Source organism: Typopeltis vanoorti, chromosome 19 (assembly GCF_054136105.1).
Source record: "Typopeltis vanoorti isolate ZY-2024b chromosome 19, IOZ_Tvanoo_1.0, whole genome shotgun sequence".
In the NCBI taxonomy this organism is placed as follows: Eukaryota; Metazoa; Arthropoda; class Arachnida; order Uropygi; family Thelyphonidae; genus Typopeltis; species Typopeltis vanoorti.
Window position 1 is genome coordinate 32,235,278 of NC_143567.1, and position 22,844 is coordinate 32,258,121.

Below are 22,844 nucleotides of genomic sequence, written 5' to 3' on the forward strand. Positions count from 1 at the left end.
ATATATATATATATATATATATATATATTTGTCTGGAACTAAACAGCATTCAGTGTACTGCAATTAGATAAGCGACAATGGTATCTGCAGTGATATAACTATCTGCTACAAATGGATATATATGATATACCACAGAAAAAATAAAAAAATTAAATAAATAAAAAATAAAATAAACAAAATATTTTATTAGTATAACAGATAGAAAAGAAAAAGAAATCAAGGTGGTTACTGGAAACTAGTAAATAAACAAGCAAAACATTCATTCACAAAAATTAACTATACAACTCTGATTTTTCACTATTTCTGTACTATGTAACAAATTGCTTTTCTACGATCTTATGCAGAAAGTATACATCACAGTTTTTCAAATTCTGATATCTATATATATATATATATAAATATATATTAACTAACAGAACCTCCGTAAATTAAACACAACTATAAAATGCTGAGATCTGGTTTGTACAAAAAAAAAAAAAAATAATAATAATAATAATAATAATAAATAAAATAAAAAGACAAGAAAATTGTTTCTCTTCTATTTATCAAATTCTTATAAAAATGAAAAGTGAAGCCAATTTACAGGTATCTAACTAGTATGGTTTTCTAATATGTATACAGTAATTCCCTTTCTCTTCAGATTTTATTTCAGAAAAAATGATGTTCTGAATATAAGTAACTTAATCACATTTTCTGATAAAGCTACCAATACTTTATTTAGTGCATCTTGTTTTTCTTTCTGGATTTCCAAATCCATTGCTTGCTACTTTAAATCTGATGTGTTTCTAATTTTACAAGTATACACATTTTCTTCTTCATTAAAACAATCAGTCCTTTCTACTAATTAATTTCATCTTTGCAGGATTAACAGTTGTACTGTAGATTTTATTACAAATTTTACTATTTACAAATATCGTTGTTTATTTTTTAAACCTCTTCTTTACAGCACCATAAAACCCTTCTACATTCATGATTCCTACAACATGAAAGGCATTGATGTATTTAAGCTGGAATCTTGCAGATATATTCTCACTGAGCAAACAGCAAACCTCAAAAAGGTTATACAATTTTCCTTTCTGTCTTATTAGTACAGACACTTCATTTTACTATTTAAATATGCACCAGAGTTGTAAAAGTATGTAAAATTTATAACTTTAGCCTCACTGAGACTGAACACATTTGGAAATGAAATTCATAAAGAAAACCATTCAGAACATTACATATGTTGAGAAACAAATTTCTTAGCACAACATATTGCATCACTTATATAAAATGGACCCTCATGCACAAGGAGTGGTGTGCATTGGTAGATGGCTTGGTTATAGATATTCATAACAGGTAAAAACTTAACAAAAACAAATGCACATTTCTAGAACAAAAAAAAAAAAAAAGATTAAAAAAAAGTGAGATGAGTGGCAATGAGTGCATTTCTCTCATTTCTATGACCGTTTCATTTATTTCCTGGGCACTGAAAGGTTAGACATCTGAACTCTTCAACACACATAGATACAACATATAACTTCACTTATAAACACAAACACACATACAGATTGGAAAAATATATTGCTGAAGAGCAGGAGTGTAAAAGAATTTTTTTTTTCCTTTTTTTTTTCAAATCAACATGAAAAATATACATCATAGAAGTAAGCGTTAATGAATGCATCTTGAAAAGTTCATAAAAATTGTTCTGTGATTTTATTTTTAATAGAAATTTCATCCAAAATCTTTTAAAAATTAATCTAGTGATAAATATTTCCATAACAAATATAATCTTTTTTCTTTCATTTTTTTTAGCATCTGTGATTAAGCTTTTAACAGCATTCTTTTAGTAAAAATAAGTTCAGCCATGTTCTTGAGCAAATATTTAGCTGCTATGCTCAGATAATATGGCACGGGTTTTGCTTTGATTGCTTCTCCAACTTCTCTGTGTCAATCAAGAGAACCTGCATTACATTTTTAGCAATTAAATACCAACAAATATAATATCATCTATAAGGAATACTAATAAATTCTATCAATACAAAACACTTCACAAAACATAATAAAACTATGCTTTAAGTACCTAAAGCAATACATAATGAAAAGTGACTTAAATTCACTAATGAGATTCTGGCTCATGACTTAGATAGTAAAAATTGATTACATTTACAACATAATTACTCCATAATACATATGATAGCTTAATGAGGAGCTAACATGAATTTTAACCACTTATTAACATCTGCTTGAATCTTATTTACTTCCACAAACAAAAATTAAAAGATTAGGGATCATGCTTTTGGCATAACGACAATCTCTGAGACCATGCAAAGTTTTAGTTTGAAGTTAAGATTTCTGCAACAGTATCATACAGGCATCAATAAAATAAGCATTTTAAATCTGTCATTACTTGAATTATATAACAGAGTACCATAAACAGCATTTTATACTGTAGTTTCAGCATCATGGGGATCTTCAGAAATTCTTCCAAGATTCCACACATTGCAGGATGGATCTGAAATTAGTTAATATGTAATTAATAAAAATGCAACCAATTTAATAAATAAAAAAAAAAACTAATTCATATTAGAAAATGCTATAGTAGTTCAAAAGTACAGCACTACTCTTGATTCATTCATTAAGCCATTCTCATAACATTCAAAATTTTACATTTTTCATGTACAGTATATATCTCTCTCTCGATTTGTAGTTGGAAATCAATTTATTGGTTGGAAAACTGAAGAGTTGGTTAACATACTACAACCATTTGAGGAGTGGTTAAATGAAGGTTTAGTTATATCAAGATCAGATGATTAACAGACTACCATACTCTCTCTCACACACAGATTTAAAACAGGTTGCACTATCTAGGCTCTGCCAGACAACTGAGCTGCAAAAAGCTTTTGGGATATATCTGAACATCACTTATAACGAAGGTAAGTCTGACACTATATGCTTACATTTTAATATTGAAATATAATTTCATTAAAGAATTCCAGTGCACATGAGTTTAGTAGCATTTGTTAGATTAAGGTAATGTGTACTGGAATTCAATGCCACAGTTTCAAGGAGTGAGCAAGTCAATTACTGATGCAATAAGATTAATTAAATATTAAAAAAAAAGATTATTGAATATAAAGGACTAGCATACATCCATGTAAATCTTAATACCTGCTTCTTTAATAAATTAAGCAGGTATTAAGTAAATGAGAAATTAATTAGTGCCATTTGGTTGGAAGAGGATGACTTCCTGACAGGAATAGAGATGGAAGGGTATGATGTGTTTCGTGAGGATAGAAGGGGTAAAAATGGAGGGGGAGTGCTATTGATGATAGAGAAAGAGTTATGTCCATACAAAGTAGAGATACAAGACGGAAATAGTGCCAGTGGTTTTGAGGCAGTATGGTGTGAGATAGAGGTGAATGGAATCAAATACTTGGTGCGATGTTGTTATAGACCAGGTAATGTGGATGGTGGTGATAGTGAAATGTATAGTCAAATTAGCCAAGCAAATAAGAAAAGGGTGATCATTATGGGTGATTTTAATTATGGCAATATAGACTGGAATGATGAGATAGCAACTGGAAGTAAAGAAAATGAGTTTCTTGAGTTTTTGAGGGATAACTACCTCAGACAGTATGTAACAGAGGGCACACGAGGATTAAGGGTCTTGGATTTGGTCATCTCATCAGAGGATGTAATTATAAATGAGGTGTCAAATCATCCACCAATTGGTGAGAGTGACCATGAGGTGATTACCTGGGTGGTTGCCAGCAGTGCGAGGATCCCCTGTGAGAAAAGGGTATATGTGGAACTACAAGGGGGATGATTATGAAGAGCTCAGGAGACAGCTTGCGGGTGTAGCATGGAATGAGGAGTTAGCTGGAAAAGAGATCAATGCAGTTGGGGGATTATCAAAAACTATCTAGCAGATGCAATGTTTAAATGTATTCCAAGGGTGAGAAGGTTAAATAAGGTAGGTGTGAGATGGATGAATAAAGAGATCAAGCATGCGATACAGAGAAAAAGGGCATTGTGGAGGCAGCATAAGACCAGGCAAGGAGGGTGACTTGGTTGGTGAGAGTAGCTAAAGAGAGGTATGAACAGCAGTTAGCTAATGAAGCCAAAAAGAATCCTAGGGAGGTCTTTTGATATGTAGCCAGCAAAAGAAAGAATGATTATGGAAGGATGACATTGATTGGAGAAAATGGTATAAAGACAGCTGTTGCAGAAGGTGTGGTGGAGATACTTAATGAGCAGTTCATAAAGATCTTTCAATCTTGTGAATGTGACTTCATGGAGAGATTGAGAACAGTTAATGATGGGGAGGAGAGACTGACTGTAAATGAGCAAGAGGTGTTTGGGGAGTTGAGTAAACTAGATGTAAATAAGGCTGTGGGACTTGATAATATATCACTGCATATTCTGAAGGAAAGTGCCAGAGAGTTGACACCTGCCTTGACATATTTTTTTAATATGAGTCTTGCACTTGGTCAAGTTCCTAAGGAGTGGAAGGAGGGCAAGATTGTGCCACTTCATAAAGGAGGTGATCGAACTCAAGCATCAATGTGTCAGGTGTTGTGGTTAAGTTGTTGGAGAAGCTTGTGAGAACTGGGATCCAGAGTTGGGTAGACAACAATGGTATAATCTTTGATGGACAGCATGGATTTGCTAAAGGGAGGTCATGTTTTAGTAATCTACTTACTTATTACAATAAAGTGACTGCTTCCTTGGACAGAGGAGAAGGATACACAGTAATATACTTGGATTTCGCAAAAGCTTTTGATAGAGTACCTCATGATAAGTTGACAGTGAAACTAGAGCAGATGGGGTTGGATATTAGATTAGTGCATTGGATTGGAGACTGGCTATCTGATAGGTATCAACAAGTTGTGTATGAGGGAGCGATATCCAGGAAAAGGAAAGTCACTAGTGGAGTGCCTCAGGGGTCTATTTTAGGGCCATTACTATTTAACTTGTATATTAATGATATTGGCGAAGATTTGGATGGAGATATTCAGTTATTTGCAGATGATACAAAGTTGGGACGAACCATAAAGAGTAAGTAGTGAAGATGTTGTGGCCTTGCAAGAAGACTTGAATAAATTGAGTGATTGGGCACGGAAATGGGGATGTGAATTCAATGGCGCAAAATGTAAGGTTTTAAAATTTGGAAAACAAAGATGGGATGTAGAATTTATGCTTGGTGAGAATATATTGTTGGAGGTAGAGGAAATAAGAGATCTGGGGGGGGATAGTGGATAAGGATCTAAAATTTAGGGGACACATCGCCAAAATTGTGAAGACAACACAAAGGCTTCTGGGAATGATGCGGAGGACATTGATGTGTAGAAGTAGGGAGATTCTTGTTCCGTTGTATAAGGCTTTGATTAGGCCACACATGGACTATTGTGCCCAGATTTGGTCACCAGGTTTTCAGAAGGATGAAGAGATGTTGGAAAGGGTCCAAAGGTGACTGACTAAGGTAGTTTCTGACCTCTGGAATGTTGAGTATGAGGAAAGATTGAGAAGATGTAATTTGCAGAGTCTGGTGAAGAGGAAGAGATATGATAGAGACCTACAAGTTTGTAAGGGTTTGTTATAAGATTAATGGTGGAGAAGTTCTACAGAGAAAATAGTGGGAGATCAGGGGAGAACTAGAGGTCATTCCTGGAAACTGTATAAAGAGGGTGTGAGTAAGGGAGTGAGAGGGAGGTTTTTTTCGTGGAGAGTTGTGAATGATTGGAATGCCTTGCCTGAGAGTGCAGTGTCTGCAAGGAGTTTGAGTATGTTTAAGGCTCAGTATGATGAGATGTGTGTGTGATAAAATGATCTCCCAGATGAGTCTTTGACTCCGTGAGGTCTTGGGGTAATAATAATAATTTTGCAAAGCCATTAACTTAAACCAATCCTAAGCACAATATTACATCACATCTTATTCATTGAATATGGATACAAGTTCAAATGAAAGCAAATGCACAGATATTGTTCCTGTGAATTTGTAAAAAAATCATCCCAGTGCAATAAAGCACACATGCCTTCAAAAATGAGCACCATATTTATGGGAAATGGCAATGTTAATTTTTGCCCAACCTAGGAATGCTGAACTTATATTTAGGGTGGTGCATCTAAGTCTTCTCTAAAAATTCTTGATATAGTCCAGAACAGATTGATTCAGTTGACTGATGAAGTAGGTATTAATGGTAGGCATAACCTTCCTTGGATACAAGAAATGACCTTTAAAGGGCAAGAAGCACTTTTTTAAAATTCTGATTATTTTTTTTCTTTTACTATTTTTGTGGCCATATTGTTGCAGATAAGTGTATATCTATCCTACAGTTATTTCGGTAACTAAAATAATGCAAAGAAATTTTAAACAAAATCTCTCTTGGCATGTATCAACTGACATTTGTTAGGGACCACATGGTTGACAACACGATCAAGTACCAACTGCGTGATTGTAACTGTTTGCATTAAAAGTTGCAATTCAAATAGTTTGAACCATGAAGTCAGAACTATCTGCTAAAATTCATTCATTTCATTAAACTTTTTTCTTTTAATAATTATTGAAATTTTAAACTTCATATTTTTCCTGTTGTGTGTATGAGTATATTGGATTATAATAAAAATGAATTTAATAATTTTAAAATATTGTTTCACGTCTGTAATTTATTCTAATGTAAAATTTTATAATTATTTGGGGTTTGAATGGAATATTATAACTTCGCCTTAAAATTTTAAAGTGGGTATGCAGGCACTGAAAGTTTCCCCACTGTATCTCTTCTACAAATTTCCATTGTGACTGTTTAGCAGAGCTAGTATCCATTAAGTCCCCCATTTCTACTAAACCTACAACACGAGGCAGATGCTGGGCAACATCCTTTTACAGTTGAACTGCAAACTATTCAAGAAGATCATCAGATTACTTTGCTGTTGATCCCGGCCCACAAAGAGCATTTATTTACTTATAGGCTTTGTGGCTTCTTCTTTAATTTACATTAACTTGGTAATAACCCTTAGCAAATTACATTTTCAAATCCATATTCTTCCCATTATTCCTCCTATCCAATATTCTGCAAATTGCATTCCTTCAATCTGTTTTCATACTCCACATTCCAGAGACCAAAAACCTCCTCCTTTCACAAATCTAGGACAGGTGGCTTGTTTCAGTCTTAGTCCAACATTTCATCAGTCTGCCTCTGTTTCTTCAACCTTTTGGTTTGTGGTTCATCTTCCTGGGTATTCTATCTTACACCATTTGTTCTAGATGCTTTTTCCATTTGGTTCTGTATTTTTCTATGGTTTGTTAGTGATGCTTGTTTTAGTTCTTTCAGAATGTCTTCCCATTTCTCTTTTTATCTAGTCTTATACAACCTGCTGTTCTTCTCATAATTTCATATCTGATGCAATGATTCTTTTCTTATTTCTCTTATTGTCCATGTTTCACTGCCATATAATAAAAGTATATTTTTCACTTGGTTAGACTATAATAAATTTAGTTTAATCCTTTATCCAAGTGAGAGCAAACAAAGTTTGCGCCTGAAAATATCTTCAGGACTGAATATGGTGTTGTACTATCTTACCTGGGTAAGTAGTACAACACCAGGCAACTCATAGCAAAGGTGGAGCAAGCTACCTTTAACTACCAAAAGGTGGCAAACCTTTTGGCAACTCCTATAGGTAAAGATGACCTTGCTATTCTGCCTGGTATCTCCAACTCTGGGCCTGGCTCCCACTGAAGAGACCTCAATAAAGGTCGAAACTAATCCCTTAATGCATAACATTATACATATCCACAAGGAGATGTGTTTTGCATTATGGGAGATACTGGGTTAGGAGTGTTGGTAGCTTGCTCCACCTTTGCTACAAGTTGCCTGGAGTTGTACTACTTACCCAGGTAAGATAGTACAACACCATATTCAGTCCTGAAGATATTTTCAGGTGCAAACTTTGTTTGCTCTCACTTGGATAAAGGATTAAACTAAATTTATTATAGCCATATAATAAAGCTGGTTTTGATAAAATATTATACATTCTTAGTTTACTTTTTTTTTTTTTTTGGAAACTATTGCTGGCCTTAGCATTTTGTTTATAATTACATTTACTTTGGAAAATTCATTAATTTTGTTAGAAATGTCCAAATCTTCATTGTAAGTTCATTTATAGCAGAAATAATTAAAAGTCTTGATTTGTTTGATTATTTTATTATCTGTTACTATTTTAGTTCAGATGGACATTTTTCCTCTGAATACCATAGTTTACTTTTTTTCTTGAGAGATTGACATATTATATATAAATTGTCTTGTATAACCTGCTGTTCTTCTCTTAATTGTAGAAGACATAGTAGAGGATGGCTTAATTGTGAGTGAGCAGGAGGTATTTGACATACAATAAGACAATAGGATTTGATGACATATCATCATGCATCTTAAGAGATTGTTCCCAGGGAGTGGAAGGATGTTAAAATTGTTCCACTGCATAAAGCTGGTGATAAGGCTGTAGCTTCAAATTATAGACCAATCTGTATATCTGGAGTTGTAGTGAAGGTACTAGAGAAATTGGTAAGAAGTAGGATACAGATATGGGTTGATAACAACAGTATTCTCTGTGGTTATCAGCATGGGTGTGTTAAAGGGAGATCATGTTTTACTAACTTATATACTATGCCAGGGGAGATGCATATACAGTGGTGTACTTGAATTTTGCAACATCTTTTGATAGACTGCCACATGACAAGCTCTTAAATAAATTGAAAGAGATGGGATCGAATAACAGACTTCTGAGTTGGATCAGTGACTGGCTGTCAGATAGGTATCAGAAAGTTGTATATAGGGGTGCAGTATCCCAAAAGAGGAAGTTCACTAGTAATGTGCCGCAGGGATCAATTTTAGGATGATTATTGTTCAATTTGTATATTAAAGATATTGGGAAGGGTTTAGCTGGTGATATTCAGCTGTTTACAGATGATGCAAAACTGGGGAGAGCAATGCAAAGTCAAGTGAATGTTATGGTCTTACAGGAGGACCTGAATAGATTGCATGAATGGGCAGGTAAGTGGAATTGTCAATTCAGTGTTGCAAAGTATACACTTGGTGGGGAAATTTTAAAGGAAGTAGAGGAGATCAGGGATCCAGGAGTGATGATGGACAAGGAACTGAAATTCAGGGGCCACAGTGCACAAGTTGTGAAGACATCACATCGGATAATAGCAATGATGTGGAGGACCCTGACATGCAGAAATAGAGAGATCAACAGCAGTATTTGATCAGACCTCATAAGGATTATTGTGCACAGATTTGGTCGCCAGGTTTTCATGGTGATGAGGATATGTTGGAAAAGGTCCAGAAAAGATTCACAACGATGGCCAGTGGTTTTTGGAATGTGGAGTAAGAGGACAGATTGAGAGAATGTAAGTTGCAAAGCCTTGTGAATAGGATGAAGATGGGGGAAATAATTGAGTCATATACTAGTCAGGAATTGTTATCAGTTGACATAGAAGAAATTTTTCATAGAATGGGAGGGGGGGAGGGGAAATTAAGAGGCCATCACTGGAAACTCTATAAGGAGGGTGTAAGCAGAGGAGTGAGGAGAAGGTTCTTTGCATGGAGAGTGGTTGGTGTGTGTAGAATGCATTGCCTGAGCATTGTGGGCAATAGTGTGCACCTCCCACAATGAGTCTCTGACTCCATGGAGTTCAGATGATGATAATAATAATAACATTGTTTCATTATTAAATTCAGTTTATATACATACAGCTTTTTGTAATTGTTCTCAGTTGTTCCAAATGTTACCTGGTCATCTACAAAAACATAAGGTATCTAAAGATAAAATTATTTTCTCTTTGAATTCCTTTGTTGATTAACTTTCATTCATTCATATATATATATATGTATATATTCCAAATAACATGGGAGAAAGGCATCCTTTTCTAAGACCTCCTACTACTACTTCAAATGTTTTAATTCTGTTATTATCATTACTGTTTTCTCATATATGCCGGTAATAACTTATAACAGGCAAGTGGCTTTTTAAGTAAATCAAAACGTTTATATTTGTCTATCATGTCAAAAGCTTTTTTTTATTACTATTAATCTATGAATGCTATGTGTTTTTATATTGAATTCCCTTCTTTTTTTCAATTAGCAGTTTTAGCCTAAATATAGAATCTATGCTGGGGGTTTCTTTTCTAAAACCATTCTGTTTTTCACTTATAATTTTCTTCTAGTATTTTGCCATATATCTTATAGCCTGTGTTTCATAATCTTATTCATCTATAGTTGTTACAGTTTTTTTTTACTTTCTTTTTTGAAAGATGGGAATCACAATTGCTTGATTCCAATCACTGAGTATTCTGGATATACAACATATAGTCACTGGATAAATAGCACTGGATGAAGAATTCCAGTGTTATATATTTTATTTATTTATTTATTTATTGGCTTTCTTTTTTGCTATTGCTCTTTTCCTTTTATATTCTATTTCATCTTCCAGTTTTTTTGAGATAAGGCAGTTATATCCCTCTATATAAGACTGATATGATCACATCTGGGGATTACTACTGTGTACAGATGTAATTGGCTGAGGTTTTTTTTTTTTTTTTTTTTGAGGAGGGGGGGAGATGAGAAAGTGGCTTAGAAGATCTAAAGGTAAGTAACAAAGATAATTACAGTAGTGGAATGCTCTCTATGAAGATAGACTGAAGGCTTATGAATTACAAAATTTAGTTAATAGGTGGAATAGAGGGAAATGACAGAAACATAAGATACTAAAGGGATTTTAATGAGCAAATGCTAGACATTTTTCAATACATAACTGGGGAGAGAACAGATCCACTTCTGAAAATTGTTAGCAAAGTTATGATAACTAGATTTTTTTATTTGGAAAGTGCTCGATGAAAGGAATGGATTGCCAGAAGACAGACCATTTTGTGAGTGAATAAGTTTAAGAAGAAGTGTTTGATAATGGTAGATGTTCCACAATGAGTCTTTGAAATCAGTGACTTTAAGGCAATGAGAGTTATCTTGGTTGGAATGAAGTGTTTACACAAATTATGAGGGTGGTTCCATAAGTTTCCAGCCTGACTAACTTTTAGAGCTGACAGAAAGAAAACAACTCTGCCACTTTTCAACAAAATCTCCCTTTACTTCAACACCAGTGGTGGCTTGTACATTAGCCTGCGACACTGTAGCACCCCCAAGAAAAAAACAGAAAAAATTAAATTTTGTTTGTGTTTATAAATAGGGGTGGAAGGGGTGGTGAAGCGCAATACATAGCCTCTCCCACTCAAATGTCAACCTCACCTTCCCGTGGTCCATCCTGTTCTAAAAGTACAAACGAGGCACTGGCGACCGAGTATGGGCGGTATAACCTTAACACCCTAACAGAGTAAATGCTGTTAGATCTGCCTGTCCAGAGGCGTTAGGTAGCAGCCCTACCACTGGACTTACCCAGCGACAGGTTAGTAACCTGCCCTGGGGAAATTCAAAATACTTTCAAGTTTCATGCAAAGAAAAGCCGGACGGACTGTCAGGGAAAAGACCACAACCCAGGAAACGGTAAACGAAATTGGAAAAAGGAACACACAATGAAGATTGCAACATGGAATGTGAGAAGCATTGCACACAAAGAAGAAGAACTTGATAAACAACTAAACCAAGCTAACATAAAAATATGTATAGTAACAGAAACAAAGAAAAAACAAAAAGGTACAAAAGAAACAAACAACTATATACAAATCTACAGTAGGGTAAAAAAAGAAGAAAGAGCAAAAGCAGGTATAATGATTATGGTACATAAATCCCTAAAGAACAATATTGTATATTACAACTATTTGAATGAAAGACTAATAGAAATTAGGCTCAAGACATTAAGAGGCCACATAACAATAATTGGTGCATATGCACCAGAAGAGGGAAAAGAAGAAGACAGTAATATATTTTATAAAGAATTACAGAATGCCATAGATAAAACAAACAAAACTGACTATTTACTGCTAGCAGGAGATTTAAATGCCAGAATAGGAAACAAAAAATACAAAACAAACATAGGTAAATTTGGCGAAGATACATGTAATCAAAATGGTCGCAGATTGCACGATTTTGTCATTTATAATAATATGAGAATAATGAATTCAATGTTTAAACACAAGGAAATACATAAATATACTTGGTCAGCCAGAGGATACAAATCAGTAATCGACTACGTTATCACAAATTTTAAATTAGCGGAGTTAATTTTAGACGTAAGAGCATATCGAGGCTTTGAATTAAACTCTGATCATTATATGGTATCAGCAAAAATTCGTTTTAAACCAAAGTGGCTAAAAACACATAGAATTGAAAATTCTTACCAGCCAAGCTACAAAATTTCTTCATTACAGGATCCTCAAGTTAGACTACAATATCAAAAATGCACAAACTTAAAAACAGAAACCACACATGAATCAAGGGACATAGAGGATGAATGGGAAAATTTGAAACAAATTCTCACAAAAGCAGCAACAGAAACCTTAGGAATAAAGCACAAATGGATTAGAAAAAGAGGACTACGAGACTGGAACAAAGAAATAGAAAATATAATAAAAACCAAAAAGGACAGTTACCAGAAATGGCTAAATTCCAAAACAATAGAAGCAGAAATAGAGTATAAAAGAAATAGTGCAATTGCAAAACGAGAAGTAAGGAAAAAACATAGAGAAAGATGGAACAATTTCGTAACAGAACTAGAAAAGGATTTATTTAAGCCACAACCCAAAACTTATAAAGTAATAAAATACATGAATAAAGAAATAAAAGAAAAGATAAAAATACAAACAATAGATTTAGAAAAATGGGTGACCTATTTCCAAAATCTCTGGACAGATGAGAACAATGAATTAAAATTTTATAAGACAAAGAATGACCTAATAGAAAATATCACAGTTAGAACTGAAAAATATAATAAAGAAGATGAAAAATAGGAAAACGCCAGGAGAAGACAATATAAATATAGAACTATACAAAAATGCAGGTGAAAAATTTAATGAAAGACTTTTGAAATTTTTTAATATGGTTTGGATGTCCGGAAAAACCCCTAACTCTTGGAAAAAAGCACTGGTCATCCCAATCTATAAAAAAGGAAATAAAGACAATTGCAATAATTATAGGGGAATTAGCCTGCTGAATACAGGATATAAAATTTATGCAGGAATATTAAAAGAGAAACTAAGCAGGTTGGTTAGAAAACAAATTACTAGAAGAACAAAATGGCTTCCGAAAAGGCCGATCCTGCATAGACCCAATTTTTACTTTAAAATTATTAATAGAAAGGAGAAGAGAATTTCAAAAAGAAACACAGGTGGCGTTTATTGATTATGAAAAAGCGTTTGACAAAATTAATCGACAAAAATTGTTTAAAATATTAACCGATTTAAACATACCAAACCAACTTTTACAATCTATTCAAGAAATATATACAGGAAATAAAATAGCAGTTAAATTAGAACACACCTCAGAATGGAAAGATACAGGGTGTTCGGGATAAATTTGACATATTTATAATTAATTATATTTTTCCGTAAGTTACATGTATTAACACACACTTCTCTTCATTTAAAAGGTTGGACCCTTCTTCATTCATATACAAGATGTCAGAAAGGATGGATAGCTGGAACTCACCTGAATCATGGAAGAGAATAACTTGTATCATGATGATTCGTGCCGGCCATCAAAATAAGGATATTTCGACTGCTGCCCAATGCTCCCTGAATACAGTAAAAACAATCAGGCATGAACTAGAGACTTGCAATGGTGACTACGAGGATGTAGCAAGAAGAAAGATCCCTAGCAGACGATCTGATTGCGTTCGTACAGCAGAATTCCTCACAAATCTGCAGGAACAGGTGTTGAAGATCCCTGGCATTGGAATTCGGGCTTTGTCACGTGAAATGAATGTTGCAGCCTCTACTATGAAGCTTGCACTCAATGAAGACCTCCGCTACTACTCATACAAGCGCCGCAAAGGTCAGCTGCTTACAGAAAAGGCCCGTGAAAAACGTTTGATAAACGCGAAGAAACTTCTAAGCAAAGTGAAACATCCTGCGGAACCACAAACAATCTGGTTCTTTTCCGATGAGAAAAACTTTTGCCAGGATCAAAAACACAACACGCAGAATAACAGATGGCTTGCATACAGTACAAAGGACATTCCTCGTGTAATGCAGACTAAATTTCCCCAAACTGTGATGGTTTTCAGATGTGTATCCTCTGAAGGCAATGTGATGCCTCCGCATTTTTTCCAAGAGGGCCTCAGGTTGACTTCAGATGGCTACGTGGAGTTGCTAAACACTGTAGTCAAGCCCTGGATAACAAGGGTAGCCAATGGTAGGCCGTATGTATGGCAGCAGGATTCGGCCCCTTGCCACACCTCTGGGAAAAGTCAAAAATGGTTGTCTGAAAATTTCTACGACTTCACCAGTCCAAATGTTTGGCCTCCAAACTCCCCAGACCTTAACCCCATGGATTATTTTGTATGGGGCGCAGTTGAAAAAGACACCAATCGCACTTCCAGTAATACAAAAGCCCAGTTAATGGATAAAATTAAAACAGTTTTTGCGGCCCTTCCCAGGGAGACTGTAGCATCAGCTTGTTCGAGGTTCCGAAGCAGGATTGAAGCTGTGATCGATGCTAATGGTGGTTATTTTGAGTAAATCTTGTTGATAGTATTGTAATTAACTCTGCCTGTAATGTTTTTTGTCAATTCATTAAATTTAATAGATACAAAGAAGATTTTCTTTTTCCTTACGAAACTGTCAAATTTATCCCGAACACCCTGTATATCAAGAGGAGTATGACAAGGATGTACCCTCTCACCTCTGCTTTTCAATATATATATAAATGAAATATTAACAATCTGGAAACAGCATAACCCATTTGGTATACAAATGACCCTGCAAATGAAGATAGATACACTACTATTTGCAGATGATCAAATAGTATTAGCTACATCAGAAGATGACTTACAAAGATCATTAAAATCATTAAATGATATCTCAAAGCAATATAATATGACAATATCCAAAGAAAAAACAAAAATAATGGCATTCAAAGGAGAAAACCCAATAAGAAGTAAAATAGTGATAGACAATAAAATACTAGAACAAGTAAACACTTTCAGATACTTGGGATGTGATCTATCATACGAAGAAGAAAAAGACATAGACACTAAAATATCAAACTTTGTCAAAGTAAATGGCATAATAAATAGTATATTTAAGCCATCCCTGGTACAAAAACACACTAGAATCAGACTATATAATGTCTTGTCAAAACCAACTCTACTATACGGAAGCGAAACATGGACCATGAAAAGGAAAGATGAAAAACGAATTCAAACAGCAGAAATGAAGTTCCTCAGAAAAACAGCGGGATATACCAAGTGGGACCACAAAACAAATGAAGAAATCTTACAATCCCTAAAAATCAAACCAATTAATTACTACATAAGACAGTATAAACAAAAATGGCTAGAACATTTAAATCGAATGGACAACAGCAGACTACCAAAAATATTATACAGATACAAAATAAATGGAAAAAGAAGAATCGGAAGACCAAGAAAGAGATGGCATGAGACCGGAACAGGCCACATGGCCTATATTCCATGATAGGAAGAAGAAGAAGAAGAAGAGTTTATAAATAATAACAATGCTTACAACATTATATAAATGCAATACAACACATTAAAGGTTACAGCTTATGTTTCGACACTGATTGAATAGTTAATAATTGGAATTGTTCGATTAACGCTTTAGATTACAAAACAAATGCTCTGTGATCTAACATACAGTGTCGGAATTATCACATTCGGTCAGTTCTGGCTAGACTCGCTGACATTCATTTGCACTTGTCACTGCACGTAACAAGTGAATCCAATTTATTTTTAATAAAGCAATTTTTTTAATATGTAAATTTACTTATTAATAAATTGGTTACTGAGTGTTGCTACAAATAAACTGTATGCTTGCATGCATTATTTCTGTGAGATACGAAATTTTTATTATTGGTGTGTGTTCGTGGTGAGAGTAAATCTTATTTTATTCTGTTAAGATAATATATAATTATTTATTTACTATAAATACAGCTGACTTATAACAAGTGTCACTGTTGAAAATATGAAAAGTATTATATTTTCTCAATTATCGTTACATGAAAAATTATCATTACACAAGACAAATGCACTGCGATCTAATGCAGTGTTGTAATGCTGAAATCAATACTGCTCGCTGAGCAGTGTGCTACAGATAAATTGTATTCTTGCGTGTGTTATTTATGTGTATGAAACTTTTATTATTGGTGTGTGTTCATGGTAAGGGTGAAATATTTTTAATAAAGCAATTTTTTTAATATGTAAATTTACTTATTAATAAATTGGTTACTGATTAGGAAAAAATTAATTTTTTTTTCTTATTTTGTATATGCAGCACCCACTTAAAATTTTCTCAGGGCACTACTGTTCAACACACTTTTCACATCTTTGAATTAACATTTCTATGTCCTTGAAAAATAGTCTGTACTGTTGTCTGCAAAATAGCTTAAAACTAGATCTTTCATCGCATTGTCATCAGGAAATTTTCTTCCTTAGAGGTCTTTCTTCAGTTTTGAGAAAAGGTAGTAGTCACTGGGTGCTAGATCTGGGGCGTAGGGTGGGTTGGAAGCCACAGTCCTTCACTGCAGGCGTCGCAACAAGTGGTATTCCTTTCCTTGAAGTCAATAGAGAGAATTCCCTGGCAATCCCAAAAGATTGTTGCTACGATCTTCTTGGTGGGCTGAGTGACCTTGGCTTTTCTCAGCCATGCTTTGTGCCACTTCATTGATTCCCTTTAGGAAAGAGGATCATAATAAAGGACCATGGTTTCATCCCCATGACAATCAATTCCAGCACTTCTCTCTGATTATTCCCTTGGCAAAGCTCTAAAAACTTGCAGGAATAGTTCACACTATGTTCCTTCTGAATTGATCAGGGCACCCACCTTGCACTGACCTTCGTCAAGTGAAGCTTCTCGTGAATGATGCAAAAGATGCTTGTTATAGAAAGCCCCAACTTTGCTGAGATTTCTTTGAGATTCATCTGTCTGTGATTGAGCAGTTACTCCTCAATAAGAGAGACATTTTCCTTAGTCATCACAAGGATCATCCTCAATGTTCTCTATTCCTAGGTGAAACTGTTTAGTCCATTCCTTCATGGTGAAATATAAAGAAGAAGCTTCCCCATAAACATCATCCAATTGCTGTTTGATAGTACTTGGAGAAAGCCCTTCTTTGACAAAAAAAATTATCACAGCACAGTACTCAATTTTTAACATTACAGTAGGGAGGATGGAAAGGATTAAAAATTATATCAGGATTGTGGAATACTGATTAGGAAGACAGACTGAGAATTTATAGACTGCAGACTAGTAAACAGAAAAAAAGAGGAATGATATGATTGAGACTTACAAATTTCTGTAAGGTTATATACAGGATAGTAAACTAATACATGGAATTTTTCATTTTATGGTATGGGGAAAGGACATGAGGGCATCCTTGGAAGTTGAGAACAAATGCCATCGAGAAGGGGATGAGAGCTAGATATTTCTTTTATAGAGTGGTGCATCACACGAATGGGTACTATTCATACACTTGGTGAAATTGAGTCTCAAGGCTGTGTTGCTGCATTATGGAAACTAGCTTCCATCCATTCCAATTGAACATGTTGTATATTGAACATGAAAGGAACCTACGACAACCTAAAATAGCTGATGGACTGTTTTAATATAGCAAGTACGGCTAACATATCTGTGGTGACTCAAAAGTAGTGTCTGGGTTGATGGGTCCACAGCTGAGATATATACAAAGTACCTCTGTTTTTTGAATGGGACAGCCGAGCAAGGACTTTGAACTATGTAAAGAGAGAGAGAGAGAGAGAGAGAGAGATTGGACTGTGGAGAAATCTCTGAAGGTCTGAGAGAAGAATGCGCAACACCCAGCACTGGCAGAAATGCACAAAATTCTGCCATGCCCCTACACATCAAACTAGGTCTGGTAAAGAACCTTCATAAACGCCATGGACCACACTGGATCAGCTTTCAAGTACCTGCTTACAAATTCCCTCAACTCAGCAAAGCAAATATTAAAGAGGAAGTTTTTGTGGGTCCTCAGATCTGAGGGCTCTTCATTGACAAGAAGTTCAATAACCTGCTATAGGGCAATGAGAAAAAAGCTTGGGGTGTGTTTAATCTGGTGTCAACTAACTATCAGAAATGTCAGGGCAGAAAACTATGAGGAATTGGTTGAGGATTTGTTGTCTCTCTATCACAAACTTGGCTGCAATATGTCCTTAAAAATACACTTGCTCCATTCCCACTTGGATTTCTTCCCCAAAAACTGCAGCATGGCTAGTGATGAGCATGACTATCATTCCCATCAGGAAATTGCAATTTCCTGATGGAGAAATGAATTCAGGGAAAGTGGTCACTGTGTGAACAATCGTAAAAAAATTAATTAGAGCTAAAATTCCTAACTAATTCTTCACTGATAGAGCCAACTGCAATGAATAAAGGCTTTTCAGGGAGGAAGGGAGAAAAAAATGGTACACTTGCCACCATCTTATGGCTCTAAAGTAACATTGTGTGTGTGTGTGTGTGTGTAACAGTACAAGTTATTCAATCAATTTTTGAAATGCAGGGTTAAAAGCTCAAGTTTGAGAGGGGAAACCCAATCAGCAAACCCATGCCAGAAATATATTAACTTTGGAACTAACTGAAGAAAGGGCTCATGAAAAATGCTTAAAAGCCCTGACTAGAATCAAACTTATAATGGTTTTTCCTAGAGTAACCTATCAGCATGGAAGTACATACCATTTCCCCAATGCATAAACAATAATTCATTATTCACACTGACACTAAATTGGCAGAAAATTCCACAAGAAAAAAAAAATTAAATTATGCCTATAACTTTCTATCTTAATATTAATATCCTATCCTATCTTAATTTACACTCACATGCAGACCTACACCTTTTACCATGTAGGTATTCAGAACCGAAATTCTACAGAATAGGTTGGTTATTCCTTATTCTTCCAGGAATTAGGAGTAACCAGCTGTGTCTTTAGAGGCACATGTTCATGGGGATGGTTTGCCTGTTCTGGGGAACAAAAAACCCGAGTTTCTGGGTGAAAAAACCTCTACCTCCATATGAGACTGGCTAACTCACCTATAACTTACATATCAAAATACAGTAAAATTCCTAAATCATAATCTGCATTATGCAGGATGGTTCAAAATTCCACATACAAACTTTGAGGGGAAGTAGAGAACATCAAAATCAACCACATTCACAAAGGAAAGCATGACCGGAAATGCCACCCGAAGGTGATAGGTCACCTGGAGCACTGGCAAACAGCGCTCCAGGTGAGCAATTAGGGCTTCCTCATTCAAGCTTTCGACGTTGTACGAAGAACATGCATCGTTTTACGAATGCTGAGATGGCAGACATGGACCTCATTTACCATATTATGTATCCAACTACTATTGAACTGTTCAGTTATGCCTAATAAAGATTTTACACTACTTACTGCCTTGTGTTATTTCTGTATCTTTGTGTCCCTGTTAGTACCTTCTGGTGGAGTTTCCAGTCATGCTTTCCTATGCGAATATGGTTGATTTTGATGTTCTCTACCTCCCCTCAAAGTTTGTATGTGGAATTTTGAACCATCCTGTATATATTGATCCCACACACAAGGGAGTTGCAAAACCTATACTACAATGATACCATGTGGCTGAGTGGTTAAGGAGAAAGAAGAAATGTATTTATAAGTTTCTTAAAAAAGATGGAAGTTGAATTCATGAATTTGTTGAGAAAAACAGTGTGGATAAGGCTGCTTCAAAGAACAGAAGTAGACAGGATAAAGGAAGAAGATTAAAAGTTGTCTGATACATCTGAAATTGAACTGTGTATGAATTATGACCAGCGGTGGCTCTTGTTCTTACAAACTCAGAGGGAAAACAGAGGAATAGTGATGGCCAGTTTAGTGGAGCAACCCAGGAAAGTATCTATAAAAAAAAAAAGGCATAATGTAGAAATACAGGCTATGAGAAAGTGACTGGAGGGATCTGCATACCCAAATGTAAGAACAATATCTAAGGTTGGTCAGCTTTGGAATGTATAGTGTCACAAGTTGAAGAAGAGAAGTAGTAATTTGAACAAAGAATAATGGCAGTTTTTTTTGAGGTTAAAGAGACTATACAAATGATATGTTTATGCCAGAATAAACTAGATGCAAAAGTTAGCCCAAGAAGAGAAAGCTGATCTTGACTGAAAATCTGAACACTATCAAAATGTTAGAGGAACTAAAGTAGGGTTTTTTCCCCAGCAATAAGACAGAATTGTGTTTTGATAGCACTAAAATTCATCAGATTATCTTCACTGCCACTTGAGATTGATGAAAGGATTAAGAACTCACTGATTATGGAAGAGATCTTAAAGCTTGAATCATTTGGATGGTACAACATTTCTCAAATGAAGAAGAGGAATGGAGAATACTGTTATCAATAAAACTATGAATAGGATCTGAAGTTAGAAAGAGATGATTATTTATGTACAGGTGGGAAAGTATGGGCAAGAATGCAGGCCCCTAGGGTATTATACCAGCATTCATAAAGAAATTTTGTGAGGAAGCCATCCAACAAGAACAACATATAATGAACAACCCTAAGAGGAAACTGGCAATCCAACCAAAGAAGGCAGGAAGGAGAACATAAGATGGTAGTTTGATAGAAGAAGACCTTGATGCCAAACACAATCAAATGTCTTGGAAATGGCAAGAGTGACTACATGAGTTTTTTGAAATCTTTCCATAGCATGTATCCAAATGTGGACAAAGTTAGTGAGGAGGTCTTCTGTAGAATGAGAATGTTGGAATTGATATTGGTAATCACTCATTAACTGATGAGTCTCAAAGTAAAGAAAAAGCAGGTTGATGATGACCTTCATTTTCAAGAGGATTAAGGAGAAGGCAATGGAATAACATTTGGATAGTTGATCTCCCTTTTTTATGGACAAGTTGGATACTGGCATGAATTTGTGTTATTGTATGTATGCCAAATTAATATGATAGCTTATTTCTGGAGCACAAACTTTTAGTACAACTGAAGAATTAGTACAATCTGGACTTTTTTTTTTAATGTCACTCCTAACCATGAAAGGTTAGTAAACTAATAGCACATTAGATTACCATGGGCAGTGTCGTAACGAGGGCACGGTGAAAGAGGTGCCTGCCACGGGTGCAACTAGATTTGGGGCACAAAACGTAAAAAATAAAAATAAATAAATAGATATAAAATCCACTATTTTATATTGTATTTTTAAATTTCACTTTAGACACACAAACGAACACGCTGCAACTCATTGTGATGGGATTAATAGTAAGTATTTAACATATTGCATTTAGTAAAATTTAACTTGTTACATTTAAATTTTTCAAACTTTGTCATTTTTGGGTTAGGGGACGCAAGTTAGACACTTGCCACAGGTGTTTCATATCCTCGTTACTGTACTGACCATGGGTAGGCTAAAGCTTTTATTTTTATATTTTATATAATCCAGAAACCCTGCTCTAAACACCCTCATTCCAGTAAGTTATTTCAATTACTTGGTCAGAGAAGATGTTTGGATGAGGAAAGCAGAAACAGTAATAAGACCATGGAAAAGAGGCATAAAAATTTGAGATCATTCCAGTTGGCACTACTGTGACGACACAGGATACATGGCTGAGACTGGTTGGAAGAAGACTGATCTATAAAAAAAGAAACATGGATAAAGTCATGGCCAGAATTGTCAAGAAGAAAGCAAACATCTACAGTGTGTCTGGGGAGAGAGAGAGAAGAAGAAGAAGAAGATGGTTAAGAAAAGATCCACAGAGTGGAAGAATGATGAGGATTATTTGGTATTCTGGATGGCAGATTAACAATATGCATTATATCAAGAGTGACAGCAAATGATTTAGCATCCCTACCGGCTTGCTCTGTGAAATTAGAGAAGGGGAATCAGTTTGCATTATGAACAGTACAGTCTCCTAAGAAGGTAATCTCTTTTGGGTAATCAGATAGTATAAAATCAACTTATAGAGATAAATATTCTCTAAAAGCAGCAAATTACAGTTATGCAGTGAGGCAAAGAAATCTAAAGCTAGAGCAGACTGTGGGGAGTACAGGCTTAATAGTAGGGATTCCTGCTTTGATTTTTTTTTATTTTTAAATATCTGGTCTACACACAAAAGGCCACAAGACCTACAACACACTAGTGCTGTGTGTGTGGGCAAGAGGAATAGAAGAAAGGAGGAGTCTATTCACATTTTGCTTGAACAGTTGAGGGTTGTAATCTTTTGGGAAGGCAGAATGGAAGAGACTGTTCCAAAGGACAGAAGTAGATGGAATAAAAGAGGAAGCAGTAAAGTTGGTTCAGTGAGTTTTAAGATGGACTGTAAAAGGGTTTTGGTTAGCCATGGCTCTTGTTTTAATGATTTTGGAGGAGACTGGAGGAATAATAGTGGACAATTCATTAGAGCACTGTCCATGAAAGTATCTGTAGAGTACAAGGCAGAAACTGAATGTCTATGAGAGAGGGATCATTAATTAGGCAGACTGCCCTCTTCTGGATAGAGTCAAGCAATCTTATTATTCCTACACCCTCCATGGAGTCTACAGACTCATGGTGAGAGGTTCATTCAACTGACAACATGTCTATTATAGTGAATTTTAAATTCTTAACACGCTCTGCATTAACATATTCCGATAATGCATGATTCCAGTCACTGACAATTCTTCATGTAAAAATTTTATTCCTTACACC

The 22,844-nt window shown here is 35.1% G+C and overlaps 1 protein-coding gene across 1 annotated transcript in view; it reads right to left on the reverse strand.

Annotated features, from left to right (window-relative positions):
* Positions 1-584: 584 nt before the first annotated feature.
* Positions 585-22,844, reverse strand: part of LOC150095977 (popeye domain-containing protein 3-like) — a 191,170-nt gene continuing 168,910 nt past the window's right edge. Inside the window, exon 4 of the mRNA XM_090409381.1 lies at positions 585-2,494. Coding sequence (XP_090265507.1) covers positions 2,424-2,494 — 71 coding nt within the window. The 3' untranslated portion in view covers positions 585-2,423. The remainder of the gene's footprint in view (positions 2,495-22,844) is intronic.